The sequence below is a fragment of the Corvus kubaryi genome, unplaced genomic scaffold (assembly GCF_017639235.1).
Source record: "Corvus kubaryi isolate FWS band 111438036 unplaced genomic scaffold, C.kubaryi_AGA036_p1.0 37266, whole genome shotgun sequence".
NCBI classification, from domain to species: domain Eukaryota; kingdom Metazoa; phylum Chordata; class Aves; order Passeriformes; family Corvidae; genus Corvus; species Corvus kubaryi.
In genome coordinates this window covers 5,972,742-5,987,928 of record NW_024581081.1, presented here as the reverse complement: position 1 = coordinate 5,987,928, position 15,187 = coordinate 5,972,742, and the positions used below count along the sequence as shown (strand labels likewise).

The 15,187-nt window shown below is 45.3% G+C and overlaps 1 protein-coding gene and 1 long non-coding RNA gene across 9 annotated transcripts in view; one reads left to right on the top strand and one right to left on the bottom strand.

The window, feature by feature from the left end:
• Positions 1-213: 213 nt before the first annotated feature.
• On the bottom strand, positions 214-4,601 carry LOC121663190. The gene is made up of 2 exons (XR_006015559.1): positions 4,506-4,601; positions 214-520 (listed from the first exon to the last, which is right to left on the bottom strand). It is a non-coding gene; the product is annotated as an uncharacterized LOC121663190 (long non-coding RNA).
• The window catches only part of TRIM67 (tripartite motif containing 67), a 41,564-nt gene continuing 30,365 nt past the window's right edge, over positions 3,989-15,187 (top strand). For all 8 annotated transcript variants that reach the window (XM_042025195.1, XM_042025191.1, XM_042025193.1 and 5 more), the window contains exons 1-3: positions 3,989-4,986; positions 10,977-11,072; positions 14,941-15,063. In XM_042025195.1, the coding sequence (XP_041881129.1) occupies positions 4,090-4,986; positions 10,977-11,072; positions 14,941-15,063 (1,116 nt within the window). In that variant the 5' untranslated portion in view covers positions 3,989-4,089. The remainder of the gene's footprint in view (positions 4,987-10,976; positions 11,073-14,940; positions 15,064-15,187) is intronic.

Genomic DNA, 15,187 nt, shown 5'->3' with positions numbered 1-15,187 from the left:
GGGTAGCACACAGCAACCATTTCCAAAGCTGACCCATGGGCCATACAGATCAGCTTTTCCTCTAAGCCACAGTGGAAGCCTGTGCCTTCCTGTGCCTCTTTGCCACATTCCCCCTCAAACAGAACATGCAATGCCAGCTTCAACCAGAGCCGGTAATGTTGTGAAGACGAGCATGGGTAAAGAACACGATGAAGAATAAGCACACAGGAGAGATTACACTGTGTTGGGTTTTTATTATGCATAGGAGCAATGCTGAGGTGTGTGGGGTGTGTGTACAGCCACTGGTTAGAATCCAGCCTAAAATTCAGAGATGACCAGCAGGTGCAGCTGTGTTGTCCACAGTGGTTGCTGAGGGCATCCTCTGCTGATAATTGAGCACCCTGGATTTTTAACGAGGCAGTGAGACTCTTCCGCTCACACCACCACACAAGCTGCTGGCTTTAGCCCAAGCGCATTTTATCTTCTCTGCACTTGTTCTCCTTCTATTTCTCTGTTCTCCTTCTTGCAATGGAATAAGAACCTGTGGAGATAAGATCCTTTTTCTCCTCTGTTGCCCTTCAAATGAGAGGATGTGTGCTTGGAGTGATGCCCATTAGCGGAAGCGATGTTGGAATACTGGAATCAAAAAATTCCCCATGGAGGAACAGCAGTGGTAAAAGAAGAAAACTGAATAAAGTGAAGTGACCTTGGTGGACAGCCACTGAAGGGAAAAAAAATGAGAAAAGAAAGAAGAAAAACTATCTGGAAACGGGTTTATGTGTGAGGGCAATATAAAATATAAAAAAGTACAAGAAAAGGAATGGGAAGTCAACAAAAATGTCACAACAAGCAGAATGAGAAGGCATAAGCAATAAAGCAAGAGAGGCAAAAAGATTAATCAAATCTTTCCTTATTGCAGGGTTGAACCACTTGCCTTATGTTTTTTTAAATGTAAATCTATAAATAAACCTCGTTGGCTTTTTTTTCCCATTGGGGGGATAGAAAAGACGCTAATAAGTTCTTACAAAGGGTAAACAGTTTAAGGGGATGATACTAGTGATACTGAAGTATTAAAATGAAGATCAAAGCTAGGATTTCCAGTATAGGGTTTCTAGGTTATCCATACACCGCTACAGCTCTAACAGATTAAAGACTCATTTGAACATAAAAAGCTGAAAAATCATAGGGATCGTGGCTATTATAATAATGCTGTCATTACAAAACATAGTAAAGGCCCAGTTCCTTCAGGCTCAGACCAAATAGTTCTTTATGAATAGTTCCATTAAAATGAGTGGAATCATCTTGGTGGGATCTGTTCCTCATCAAGAGTAAGGGTGTCCAAGGTCAGTCTGCTCAAGCTCAGTGACATTTTTCAACTCTTAGACCAGTTTCCATTCTGACCTCTGGAGCAGTATATGGGTGACAGTGATGCTTTGACTGTTCACTTCCATCAGCAGCAGTGCACTTACAGTTATATAGAGGAATACTTTTCATAAGGAGAAGAATCTGTGCTCTGCAACCTAAACTCATCAGAGCATTGAATATTGTTCAAGTAGGTGCTAGTTCCAGCAGCAGTCTCTGGTGCCATGGGGTTGAAGGTTTCTGCATTGAAACTCTACAACTCCTTGGCAACAAGAGCTGTTCTGGGACCAATAGGACAGGTAAACAAGTGTAGCTTTCCCTGCTCTCAAAGCCATAGCTCTCCTGGGCATTAACATTTCAGACTCATTCAGTAGAGTGAGACCCTGAATGACATAAAGTTACACCACAGAACAGAGAAGAACAGATCCCCTTTTTAATCTCCATTTCAAATGTCGCCTACTATAGCGATATGCTCTCAGGTCAAGTCAGGTTTGTGGAGAGAAGAAAAGTTGGGTTTGAAAGACAGTGTACTTTCGAGATGGTTTCTTTCTTGCCATTTCCCATGTCAAGTGCCAGCAATTCTAGGATTTTACATATACTCTAGAGTAGGATTGGAAATGGATATGTAAAATTCAGTGTATTAGAACTCTGGAAGTTGCAAACCCCAGCTAAAAAGGAGCTATAAAGGGTAATTGCTCAGGTTTGGTGTTCATACCTTTACATTTCCACCATATACCTGTCCATTTTTTCTCAGATGTCTCAGACTTGATGTTACCATTATGCACATTATGATTACTGTCACCTTACACACAGGACACGTAATGAAAGAAGGCAAAAGTCCATGAAAAAGCTACCATGCCTTCAAAATTACCTTTAGGATTATGACTTCCAAGACAGACTTGAAATTTGTGACTTGGATTCCCCTATAGGTCTGCAAGAAATCTTTAGAGTACATCCACTCCTGCTGCTGACAGATGGTACAGCAGAGAACAGCAACTATGAAGATAACAGTATTTCACCCACGAGTTTTTCTTACTATGTAGTAGCATAAGGTAGCTGTGAAATCAGTGGTGTTTCGGAACACTTCTTGCACAACTGAGGCTTCTGGCTGGAGGTAGCCCAAACACTCAATCAGTCTATAAACTCTCAATCTCAGCACAGAGGTCACATAAAAGAAAAAGATACCTAGCCAGATGACAGGCAGGTTTATGTGGGTCACGGCTGTTTCTACTATGTGCCAGAGGCCAAACCTGCTGCTTTTCACCCTGAAATGAAGAACTACAAAGCTTCAAACCCCTCGGGGCTTTTCTCCCCCCCTCAGCTTGTCATGACAGCGTCTGGGCAAGATACAAAAAGGAACTGCAGAGAGGAAAGACTGAAAAAATTGAAGCTCTAATATATTCCTATTCTCTGACCCCATTCCTCCTTTTCTGTGCATCAACAGTTTTAATAATCTGGCAAAAGCAAACCCTGAAACTAGGAAACCCTTTCCTAACCAGTGTCACAAAAACCCTTGTCATTTACTGAGAAACATTATGATGAGACTCAATGGTTTTCATATCTTATCTCTTCTTCTCTTTTCTTTTTTTTCCTTTTCATTTAATACCACTTAGTTCCTCATTTTTTAAATAGCTGTTTTGATAAGACAAATTTGCATTTTAAAACAAACAAAAAATTAGGATCTGCTTATGGAATTGAGGTTTGTGTGGTAGTGGCTGTTGGAAAAGATAGAAGAATAACAATAATAAATATCAGTGAAATCACTCTTACATATAATGTCTTCACTATGAAATAAACCACTGTTACATCCACGCTAAGCCTATGTAAACAAAACAGATGGGGGATTTCCCACTGCTGGTTTCTTTCTTCTAAGGATGGTTATTTTCAGTTCACAAACTCTCAGCTGTCATCCCTGATTTATCTTCGCAGCAGATTCCTGTTGGGGTCACAGGGCTGGGAGCTGGGGCGATGCGGCACGTCCCCCGCTTGCTGCGCTCTGCCGCCCCTGCCAGCCACAGTGTTCGTAGCTGGGGTTCGTGCTTCCCTTTTAACCCCTATCTCATCCCTCCCTCTGTCAGTGCCTGACATTTTGTGCATCTTGGTTGTGCTCCGGCATGGTGAGAGCCGTATGAAGGAGAGGCACGAGCTTAGTTTGTTGGTAAGCATCCTCCTTTTATTCGGGGAGGGGAGAGAGGGCTACTAGAGATAACGAAACCCCTCCTGCGTTCAATCTGCTACCCAAACAATGGCTTTATTTAAAGATATGAAGACATTGCTGTGTAGAGATCCTTTAAAAATGTTTTAGCCTTTCCCAGCCGTAGAGAGAGCGACCACTTTATTTGCTGGAAAGGGCTCTTCCCGCCCCTTCCTACTCCTGCCCTCCCTCCGCCCTCCGCCTCCCTTCCCCATATATTATTACTCTATGCCACCAACGTTAGAACAGTCCCACCGCGCTCCGTGCCGGAGCCACGGCCGGCGGGCAGCCTTTCCCTGGCCCCGAGCAGCCCCCGGCCGCCGGGCGGCTCCCCCGGCGCCGGCCCCGGCGCTGTCCCGGCCGTGCGGAGCTGTCTCTCCGCGGCGGGTGCTGAACCGCGCGGCGCGGCAGCGGCGGCCGGAGCCCCCCCGGCCTCGCCCCGGCGCCCGGAGCGGAGGGAGGCGGCGGAGGGGGCGCCGCGGGGAATGGGGGGAGCCGGCGGCGACCCCGCGCCGCCCGCCTGAGGAGCCCGCGCACAAAGCCGCGCCGCGGCCATGGAAGAGGAGCTGAAGTGCCCGGTGTGCGGCTCGCTGTTCCGGGAGCCCATCATCCTGCCCTGCTCGCACAATGTCTGCCTGCCCTGCGCCCGCACCATCGCCGTGCAGACCCCGGAGAGCGAGCAGCACCTGCCGCCCCTGCTCCACTCGCGGGGCCCCGCGCCGCCCGCCGCCGCCGCCGCGCCGGGAGCGACCGCGGGCTCCGCCGCCTGCCTGGACTCGGAGTGCGCGGCGGGCGGCGGCGGCGACCACGCGGACAAGCTGAGCCTGCACAGCGAGACCGACAGCGGCTACGGCTCCTACACCCCCAGCCTGAAGTCCCCCAACGGCGTGCGGGTGCTGCCACTGGTGCCCGCGCCCCCGGGGGCGGCGGCGGCTCCACGGGGCGCCGGCCCCGCCAGCTCCTCCCTCACCTGCCCGCAGTGCCACCGGAGCGCGTCCCTGGACCAGCGCGGGCTCCGCGGCTTCCAGCGCAACCGGCTGCTGGAGGCCATCGTGCAGCGCTACCAGCAGGGCCGCGCCGCCGCCGCCGCCAAGTGCCAGCTGTGCGACCGCAGCCCGCCCGAGCCGGCCGCCGTGCTGTGCGAGCAGTGCGAGGTGCTGTACTGCGCCGCATGCCAGCTCCGCTGCCACCCGGCCCGCGGGCCCTTCGCCAAGCACCGCCTGGCCCCGCCGCCCGCACACCCGGACGCCCCCGGCGGCGGCGGGGACGGCGGCGGCGGGAAGGGGGCGGGCGGCGGCCGCAAGCTGCCGACGTGCGCCGAGCACGACCTGGAGAACTACAGCATGTACTGCGTGAGCTGCCGCAGCCCCGTCTGCTACCAGTGCTTGGAGGAGGGCAAGCACAGCAAGCACGACGTGAAGGCCCTGGGTGCCATGTGGAAGCAGCACAAGGTGAGTCCTGACAGCCGGCTGGGAGCTGGGGTGATGCCCAGAGCTGGGGTTGGTTCATCCCAATGCCCCAACAGTGGGGTGCAGTTCGTGGGACATGAGGTTCTTCATGTTTGTCATCCTCTCAGACTTCCCTCCCTTTGGAACGGTGCTCTGAGGTCTTTGGCCCTTCTTGACTTCCCAATGAGCCTGCAGCCTCTGCTCAGGGTTGGAAAACCCAGACTCCCTCTCATGTTGGCCTCACCTTGACCAGTGAGGCTCAACCAGGTCTCAGGCAGATAGCTGGAATTAGCAAGTCCGTCTCACTAACTTGTTTGCCTTCCACAGGGTCCTTGGCCATCCTGTTCTCAGCCTTCCCATCCCCTTGCAGTGGCAGCAGCTACCTGTGAGGAGACAGGATGGTTGTTCCTTCTTTTCACCACCTTCCTTTCATCCAGAACTCAATGCAGCTGCCACAACCGTATGTCAGTGAGGGAGAGTGGCCCACAGCCGTCCAAATGTTTTAGACAAGAAAGCATGGTACAGATGATTGTGGACATTGGGTTGTCTCCTGGGCCTTAAAAAGGTCTCCCCCCACTCCGTTCCTAAAGAAGCCAGGAGCAATGGCTGGAGGGACTTTCATGACACAAAGATAAATAAGGAATCGTAGATGGGGACAAGGGACAAATAAAGCTTTTTCTGATTCACATATTGTTACTGTCTGATTCATGCTTCCCTGCAAGTGATGCTCCCTACACCTCCCTGGATTCCTTTGTGGAGAGGTCAGAGCCATCTGCTTTGCTACACAGGGGTTTAGTGAGGTCTGGTAGAGCTGGTGAGTCACTTGGTCGTGCTTTCTTTGCTAAAAATAAGGGTTTGCAACCATATGAATAAAGAGCAAGACGTGGCCTTAGAAGTTGAAAATGTGTATGAAGTTAGTTCTTTCTTGCTGAGAATGATGGAACTTGGAAAAATGATTAGTTAATACATGTGAACGTACAGAGGGGACTTCAATACCTGAGAGCTGAGGACAGTCCTTTGGAGCTTCCTGCTGTTCTGGGGATAAAGGACTCTTCCCACAGCTGTGCAAGGAGCACTTGACCAGCTCTGCTAGATGCCCCTCTTTTTACTCTCTGCTTGCAGTTAGCAGTAAAGAAAGCACAGAGAGATCCTTTCAGACACTGCAGGAAAGGTCAAAATCAAGACTGGTGGCATCACCCCTCAGCCATGGAGTGGTTGAGCCCAAGCTAGGCTAAGGTATTTGGCAAGGCAAAAAATTGTCTTTCTATTTTAAGATCCAAAAAAGATGTCCCTTGGGGTGATCTGCATTGTTTATCCATCCAAGAATAAAGACAAACTTCTTCTGTAGGTGTTTCAGTTTGAATGCTCTGCCGATGTCTCAGCCATCGTTACTCCCTAACATGAAGAGTGTTTGTGCAGAGAAGTTCTCTTGGCCCAGAAGCATCAGATTAAACATTTTCAGCTGCTTTTCATATCCCAATGTCAGAATCCACTTCTGAGCAGAATTGTTTTGATGAGTAGGGTCTGAGTTCACAGTTCAAATGTCACTGATGTTTTGGAGAGCATGAGAGACAGCTTGTGATGTATTGTGTTCTACCTTGAGTTAAAACTGTTTGATGCCTTTTGGAACATTACAGTCCAGTGTAATCAAAGTTCAGAATCAGTCATTTTCTGTTTTTCCTACAGTCAAATACTGAAAAAACCCTTTTTGCTTGTATTGTTACTGCATTTTTTTCTGTGACTGTATCACAGAGGTATCACAGAACATTATTTTTCTCTTGATTTGCATATTCAATCAAAGTCAAAATTCTTGCAAAAAGAAACCCTCAAAATTAAGCAGTTTGGAAACTCTAAAATTGTGCTCTTGTGAATATTATATTTTCCAGAAAAGTGTGCTTGGAAGAAAATAAATATAATGGAACTGTATAGCCAGGCAGCCTAAATCATCAGCTCAAGTCATTCAGATAAATTGTTTTGGAATTAGATACTTCTGCTTAGAAATAGTTCTCTGATACAGCAATTTCTACAAGTTTATTACCCGCAGTTACTTTGGCCAAACCATAAATTACTTACATTGACTGGTACACCAAATGTAATTTAAGGTTTATGTGTTCTCTCCAGATGCTCCAGGCATAGCTGGTAGAGGCAGCTGAAAGGTTTGTTCTTAGACCAAGAAGCCTGCCTTGTATTAGCCCTTTGTTTGGCTCCTCCTTCATCTGGGCCTTGTGCAGTGACCTAGTGGCAAATTAGAGAGTGCATAACCTTGTCCTGACAGTGCTGCAGACCATGCAAAGAAATGTGCACTTACTCTCAGCTGTGCTGATGACACCAAAGATATACTAGACTGGTTGGCCCCTGTTAGTGGTGGAGGTTCCCCATTACTTCCTGCTGTGTGTAAGTTCTCCTAAAGAGAAAGTAAAATCGGTGTTAAATAACAAGGGTCCAATGGCACAAATCTGTGAAAATCCCCTGGTTTAGCTGGACTTTATTATATTCACTTGTCTAAAATGTGCATCTGGACCAGCAGTTCCAGGTCATTAGGTAAAACTCTTAGTCTTCTGTTGAAGTTTAGTACTTTCATGTCTTCTTAGCAAGTACAGTGATACTGTAATCACATTTCGGTAGGACTTCAGACCTATGAATATGAGGCATGATGGAGGACACATTTCAGCTCTTCCCATTCTAAAGGGTTAACTATATATATGTACTGAAATGCTGAAAACACCCACAGCTGGATAGGTCTGTGAAGGGCAGGCAGGCAGGGAGTTGCAGGCGAGCATAGGAGTCCACATGCCTGCTTTTACTTCCTGATCTAAAGACTTGTGTTCCCTAAAACATGTGGGCTTTATGAGAATTCAACTCCAGGACAAGCTTATCTAATCAATAATCAATTTGCTGCTAAAGAGAGATGGAGGGAAGGCAAGCTAAATGAGCATGAACTGTTTGGTGGAAAAAGGACATGGGCATTATCTGGTTCATTTTCTGAAATCAAAGGAAGCGTTGGTCTTCCCTGCCCATCTGGGTTTAATTACCCTTGTGATCTCTGTGTTCCTATAATTGATGGAAATAGAAACTTGATAGCCATCTCCAGCCCCCACATTATTGGTTGCAAGACCAGGTATTAAAGTAAAGATAATGCCAAGTAGAATACGATTTGTCAGAACTTATTAATTGTCACAGTCAATGGAGGTTTTTACATCTCAGTTTGGCTTACAATAAATATTTCTGTGGTATGAAAGATTGCTCTGGGTGTACAGGGTGTTCTTTAAGGCTTGGTTGGTTTACTGAGGGCTTAGTCATGTAGCTCCACTTGATTTTAATGAGAAGTGCATGACTAAATTCCACTGCTTTGCAAGGTATCTTTTACAAATGCTTGGAAAAATAAAGCTATTATCTCTAAATGGGTTTCACAAATGGAAATCTGGTCTCCTACTCGGCTTCATGCTGCAGTCGAGTTAATGCAACCACAGGTTTTAATGAACAGATCAATTTGCTTATGAGCCCTTTAGACAGTGACATGGCTGAGTTTCTGTTGCAGCTCTTTGCAATGGGAGTGTGCCAGGAGCTGGGACTGACTGTGCTGACTGCCATTGGTAGTCATATGCTGCTTACAAGTCGTCTGTGGTGGTTTTCTACAGCTGCTGTGGTGCCCACATACAGCTTTTGTCTCTTCTGATCTGGTGAAATGCACTTTGAGATGATTTGAGAGCTAGGGCAGATGTTGGGAAAGTGGAAGTTTTACTTTTGTCAGGACCAACCATTGGTTTTGATTTGAAAGAAGGGACCCCTTGCCTCCCTGGGACAATTTGGTCAGGACATTCAGTGACAGAGGATATAATGCTTTTGCCACCCATTTCTTTCTTGTTTACACCCCAGCTGCTTGATCATATGCTGCTTTCACCTTGTTCTGTATCAGCTTGGCAAACCAAAGGCTCAGGTGTGCCTTGTGAGTGGAGCAGAAAGTGATCAAAAAAGGTGGGCTTCAAACTTTGGCAGACATGATCAGCCTGTACAGAGCTGACCTCAAGTCCTGATTGTCTGATCTGGCAGAAAACTGGGACTCTTTCATGGACCTGGAGTTTGCTTCTGTGACCTCATGTAGTGTTAATATCAAACATCATAATTTCAGGGTTTTGTGCATTTACAAGAGTTTGTGTAGGAAAACAGTAAAGATTCAAATATTGAGAAGTAGGCACAGTAATGTGTCTTCCCTTTACATTTGTTACAAATGAATTTTGTAAAGCATATTTTCATTTAGAATTTAGCACTAATGTGCTTTCAAAGGGCCACTTTCTGGCCTCTTGTTCCCCAGTCTTACATACATCCAGGGTTGCTCCATCCCAGGTGCCGAACCCAGCACCCACCCCTCTTAAACTTCATATGCTTGGTGATTGTCCAGCCCTTAATTTTTCAAGGTCTCTATGCAGGGCCTCTCTTCCTTTGAGGGAGTCAGCAGCTTCTCCCAGTTTAGTGTTGTTGGCAGACTTAATTAGCGTAACTATGTGTCCTGCATCCAAGTCATTTTTGAAGGTGTTGAAGAGCACCGGCCCTAGAATGGAGCCCTGTGGATCCCCACTAGTGACAGGTCACCAATCTGATGTCACCTTATTTACCCTTTGTGCCCAGCTCGTGAGCCAGTTGCTCACCCATCTCATGACGTGTTTATCCAGCTGTGTGCTGGACATTTAGTCCAGAAGGATCCTGTGAGTGTCCGTATTGAAAGCATTACTGAAATCCAAAGAGATGACTTCCCTTGATCACTTACGTGGGTTACCTTGTCATAGAAGGAAATCAAGTTTGACAAGTAGAACTTTCCCCTTGTGAAGCCATGCTGACTGTGACTGATGGCTGCCTTGTCCTTCAGGTGTTTATCAGTAAGTCCCAGAATAATCTCCATAATTTTACCAGGCACTGAAGTGAGACCGACAAGCCTGTAGTTTCCAGGGTTTGCAGCGGAATGGATATAGCCTTTGTGTGTAGGTTTATGCCTTTCCTGAAAACTGGGGTGATGTTTGCCAGCTTCCAGTTGACATCTCCTGATTCCCAAGACCATTCAAAAATAATTGAGAGAGGTCTTGCAATGGTATCAGCCAGTTCTTTGAGTACACTTGGTGAACCCTGTTGGGACTCGTAGACTTACAGGGATCCATCTGGAGCAGCAAATCCTGCACAAATTTGGGATTGACTGGGAGTTTATCATTCTCACAGTCATGGTCCTCCAGCTCAGGGCACTGGGACCCCCAGAACCCATCACTGGGTCTGCCAGGGGCAAAAGCATTGTTTGCTTCCTGTCCTTGAAGCTCATCAACAAGCCGGTGGTTCAGCTTAGAGATCTCAGGTGTCAGCTGAGGAAAGAAGGTTAGGCCTTCGGTGTGGACTTGAGAAAGACATACTCTGTGTGTCTTACCAGTCAAAAGGTAGAGGAAGGGTTTTTTCCAACTTTTCCGGAAACATTCACCCATTTGTTGAGTTGGAGCATGGGAAACTGGAGCCTCAAAGGGACATTACTATGAGGTCTGAGAAGGCAGATTTGTCTTTAAAATCCTAGTGTATCAGGTTTGGTAGGATCTACCAAATTTATAAAAATTTCAGACTTGGATGAAAAAAAAGTGTAATTTTGGAAAGCACTTGGGGATTTTTCAGCATGACAGATGCTACTGTGTAAGTGTAAGACTATTACCTCCTTATACATGTGGGTAGCTGTCTTATAAAAAGGTATTTTGACTTACCAAGTTGCTGCAATAAAGTGGAACAGGCAGACACAATACTTGACTGCCCCCACATGCATATTTCACCCTCATTAATTCTTACTACAGTAAAAATCTTAACTATTCATTTTCTAGTACAAACACTTTGTGGAATTAAGAATACATGCAGCAACAAGTAAGCCTTTTAGCACATTATTAATCATCAAATCCAAGGATTAGTAAGAAACACATTTGCATTTTATCACTAACTTTTTCTTTTTTCTCCTCCTTTTTTCTCCCTTGCAGGCACAGCTGTCTCAGGCTTTAAATGGTGTTTCAGATAAAGCGAAAGAAGCTAAAGAATTTTTGGTTCAGCTGAAAAATTTATTGCAGCAGATCCAGGTAACTGTAGAATATTATCTGTTTTGATACTACAATAATCAGTAGAATTGAGTGAATAATTTATTTGATGACTTTGTTTCCTGTGCTATTCTCATCTTTGCCTTTCCTGGAATCATCTGACCTTTCTTGAACGGATTCGCTAGGTAAAATTATTCATCAAATAATGCCTGCAAGCCCGTCTTAGTTTCTAGATTGTTTGCTGTTTATTGCAAAAAGCTGATACTTAATACTAGACATCTGAGCTGTGTTGATTAGTGTTTGATTGAATCCATTAGTCATGCTTCTGGGCTCCTCCCTGACTGCAATTGCTTGAATTCGGCATTTAGGATAAGTCCTCATTTTAACACATTCAAAATTTACTGCTAGCTTTTCATCTTACATTTCCTTAAAATGTACTAATGTCTGCACAAAATCCAGTCAACCTGCCTATTAGAGTACTTGTAGGAATGTCCTACACATACTCAAAATACAGGAGTATTCTACTAAAAAAAAAAATGTTACTGCTGCTAAATCAATGTGTTGTTTATTGGAGCATAAGTTATTTTCATGCCTGTAATTGTCCAGATTTAGTAGTCAGAAAAAGGGCTCATGGTGAGTGCAGTAATTGAGGGCACAAAACCCAAAATGGAACAAGTCCTATTTACAATCAAATTTAGACTCATCAGTGCTGGAGGTCCCATGATCCTCAAGGTCCTTCTCACCCTGCAGAGTGTACCTGGAAATGTGCTACTGTAGTTTGAGCTGTGCAGTGCCCAGGAGGGGACAATTGTTTTCTGCTGCAGCAATGCTCTACAATGATGGGACATACATCCTCTGCTCTTCAATAGCCCACTCTGCTGCTTGCTCATCTTTCATCAACAAGTCCTGTGCTTGCTAGTAATAGAAAATCAAAGCAGAAGTTCAAAAAGTTTATAATTTAATCATTAAAGTATTCCACTTAAAGCCCCAGAGAATGAATTCGTACCACAAGAGCTGCCCAAGCTCTTGGGTTGCCTCAGGGCGGCCTAACTACTCACCCTCACAGTCTTCCAGGCCATGTGGGGGAGGGAACAAACCAAAACTGAGAAACGGTAAAATTAAAGGACATTTAACTGAATGAAACTCATGCAAAGGCACTGACTGGCACCTGTAATGTGCTGTATTTTGGCTGTAGTGTGAGGTTTCTCTCAGCTGACTCACCCATTTAACAGTTATGTAGCGCAGCTAGTCTACTCACTTAGACGTCTTTCACTGTCCAAGGAGAAAAGACAGGCACATCTAGAGAGCACTTCTTCCTGTAGGTATTAACAGCTGTTTTAGGATGGGATAACCCATCCAAAGCAGCAGTCTATCACCAATCTTTCTTGAGTCATCTAGCTCCATTAAAAATGTATTTTTCCCTCCTGAAACCTAGAAGTGGCCTATTATGACTATTTATGACTATGCTGTAAAATCCTTTAATGTGTTTCAATAAAATCACTGCCAAATTGCTCTGCATAAGGGAGCTGCTACAGTTAGATCAAAAGACCAAGCCATTTATTTGATGCTGCTCGTTGCTTAAAATGCTAGAGGAGAGCTCAGAAGAAGAAATTATATCCAGCAGTACCCTCCAACATTTAGCCAAGTCTGGGCACAAAGCTGAATCTGACCCTCACATGTTGAGCTAGTCTTCACCCTGAGCCTGAGTGAAACATCGAATTTCAGCAAACCCAAACAGCAGGACTAATCAGCTGCATATGTATTCCTAAGTAAAACAAGGCTGGGGCATGGCTCCAAGATGATCACCCACATGCTTTAACCCTTAAGGAGCTCCCTGGAATGTTTTTCTCCCGTGACAAATTGCACTCTTCCCATGTGATGATCGAGCAGCCTTTGGTGACAGCACATACCAGGGAATGCTCCTGGTAGTCAGGTTTGGTACAGCCACACTCTTTGAGGGGAAAGGGTTTAGATGTGTCATGAGCCAATCTGTGCCTTTTGACATTTGGACCAAAAAACAGTTCTTGTACTGTTATTTTGGGGGGGAACAGATGTAGCCTTTGTGCATAGGTTTATAGCCAGACCCACATATCTCAGAGCAGGTTATTTCCAGTAGAAATCTTATGACGGTTGCCACACTCGCATATGGACATTTACCCCTCAGCAAAAATGCTTTTTAATAATACTTTTACACAAAGGGGCAAGCAATATGTACATTTTATTATCCTGTCTCAGTGCACAGCAGACCACACTCTTTATCTTCGCTCTGAGTTTGGCAGAGCTACCAGGAACCGTGCTTTTATCTTACCCGGGGCAGTTTGCAAATTCATAATCTGCTTTTCTTTTCCCTGCTTTGCAGATCTGTTGTTTCCCCCTCTTTTTTCCTTCCTTTTTCTTCTCTGGGGTCACTTTTATATCTCTTGGTCTTTTCTTTTCAGATACTGCCTGTTCCTCATTGCTCCTGTTGCTTCCTTGCTTCTCCTTGTTGCTGTCATGATCTGATTTTCACATTTTCCCATCTGCTGTAACAATTTCATACTTTCTCACTTGAAGGAGGCATATCGCCAAACACCCCGTTTGATGTGTGAACAGAAAATGAGGAGAGAAATGATGCACTACAGCCATCGACTGATTCAGGCTCTGTGCACAAACCAGCACTTCAAGAGTAACGGGATGGAAATGGGCTTAAGGGGGAGCTGGGTGAGATACAAGCCGAGGAGGGAGAGATGCAAACAGGAAGAGTCTAAGACAAACCTGTGAGCAGGAACTGAGCTGTCTGGTGTCTCCCCACCACCAGATAAACCCCCGCCCACATCTTGCTGACAGGTCTAGGACTGCAGTGGGGTCCTCTCTGGGACCACTGACCCTGCATCCATCAGCTGGAGAATGGGATGTGCGGGTCACAGTGAGGGAAGGGAGTACAGTGCTGAAAATTTTGAACTCCAAATAAAGAAGACAAAGCAAATGAGTAGAAAAGAAGAGAAAAACAAAAGAGCTAAGAGATAGTAATTAGTTAGGGGAGTACAATGGCTTAGCAAAGAGGTGCTTCTCCTTCAATACATGTTTAAAATCTTCTCACATTTAATTATGCTTTTTTTTTTTTAATTGGGGTATGTGGGAGGAAAACTGATAGCACACGTACTTGGAAGAGGAGGTTGAAAGCTTTCTTCTAGTCTCATGAGCAGAGGAGGTGAGGGAGAGTCTTCCTCTGAATGGGTCCTACGGCAGCAGTTCCAGGGATTTATGTAATGCTAAATTATATCCAGACCTTAGTAAAGGCTCAGTGTTGTATACCTCATGCTGGTTTCTGCCGAACAAAGAATTTTACCATAATGTGAATAGAAACTTGCCCTTTTTTTTAAAAGCTAATCAAGTACATAGCTCCACTGCCAAGTGCTAGCTATTTTAAAAAAAAGTACTCGAAGCAACACACAAACCTTAGGGCTTTGTACCTCATTAATTTCCTCGTCATAAGGCAGTAGACCAGATTCTGCTCCATAATTCTGTTCTAATTGATGTGGTATAGAGCCAGTGATTTCAAAGTTGCTACAGTGGGATAATTAAAACAGATTGGAGCAGAATCCTCTTATGTATGTATGCACTATGTATGTTACATTTAGCATTTACATTATGTTGTACTACATCTGTTGTCCAGAAAGTGCCAGTAAATCAAGGCTGTGAATGAGACCATTCGTGGCACGTCATTTTACTGTTTCATTTTTCATTTTTCATTTTATATCATGCAGCTATTACTGGTACAGCTGTAATAGCTGTAATGAAACCAGAAAGGCAACAAAAATGCTGAGGGTCTTGGAAGGAAAGCTTTTCTGAATAGAAAAGCAGGTATGAGCAATAGCTTAAGATGCAAACTATGCTTTCTTTGATGAGTATGACTCTCACCTTGTTCTAGGAGAACGGGTTGGATTACGAAGCCTGTCTTGTCGCTCAGTGCGATGCCTTGGTTGATGCATTAACACGGCAAAAGGCAAAACTGCTCACAAAGGTCACCAAGGAGCGTGAGCACAAGCTGAAGGTGAGCGCTTCTCTCATCAGCTCAGCACTGCTGCTGATAGATACCTGGTGTGTTTTGTCAAGTTCCCCAACCCTTTACACCATGAAATTTCCTAGTAACCAAATTTTAAAGTCCTTTAGCAGGT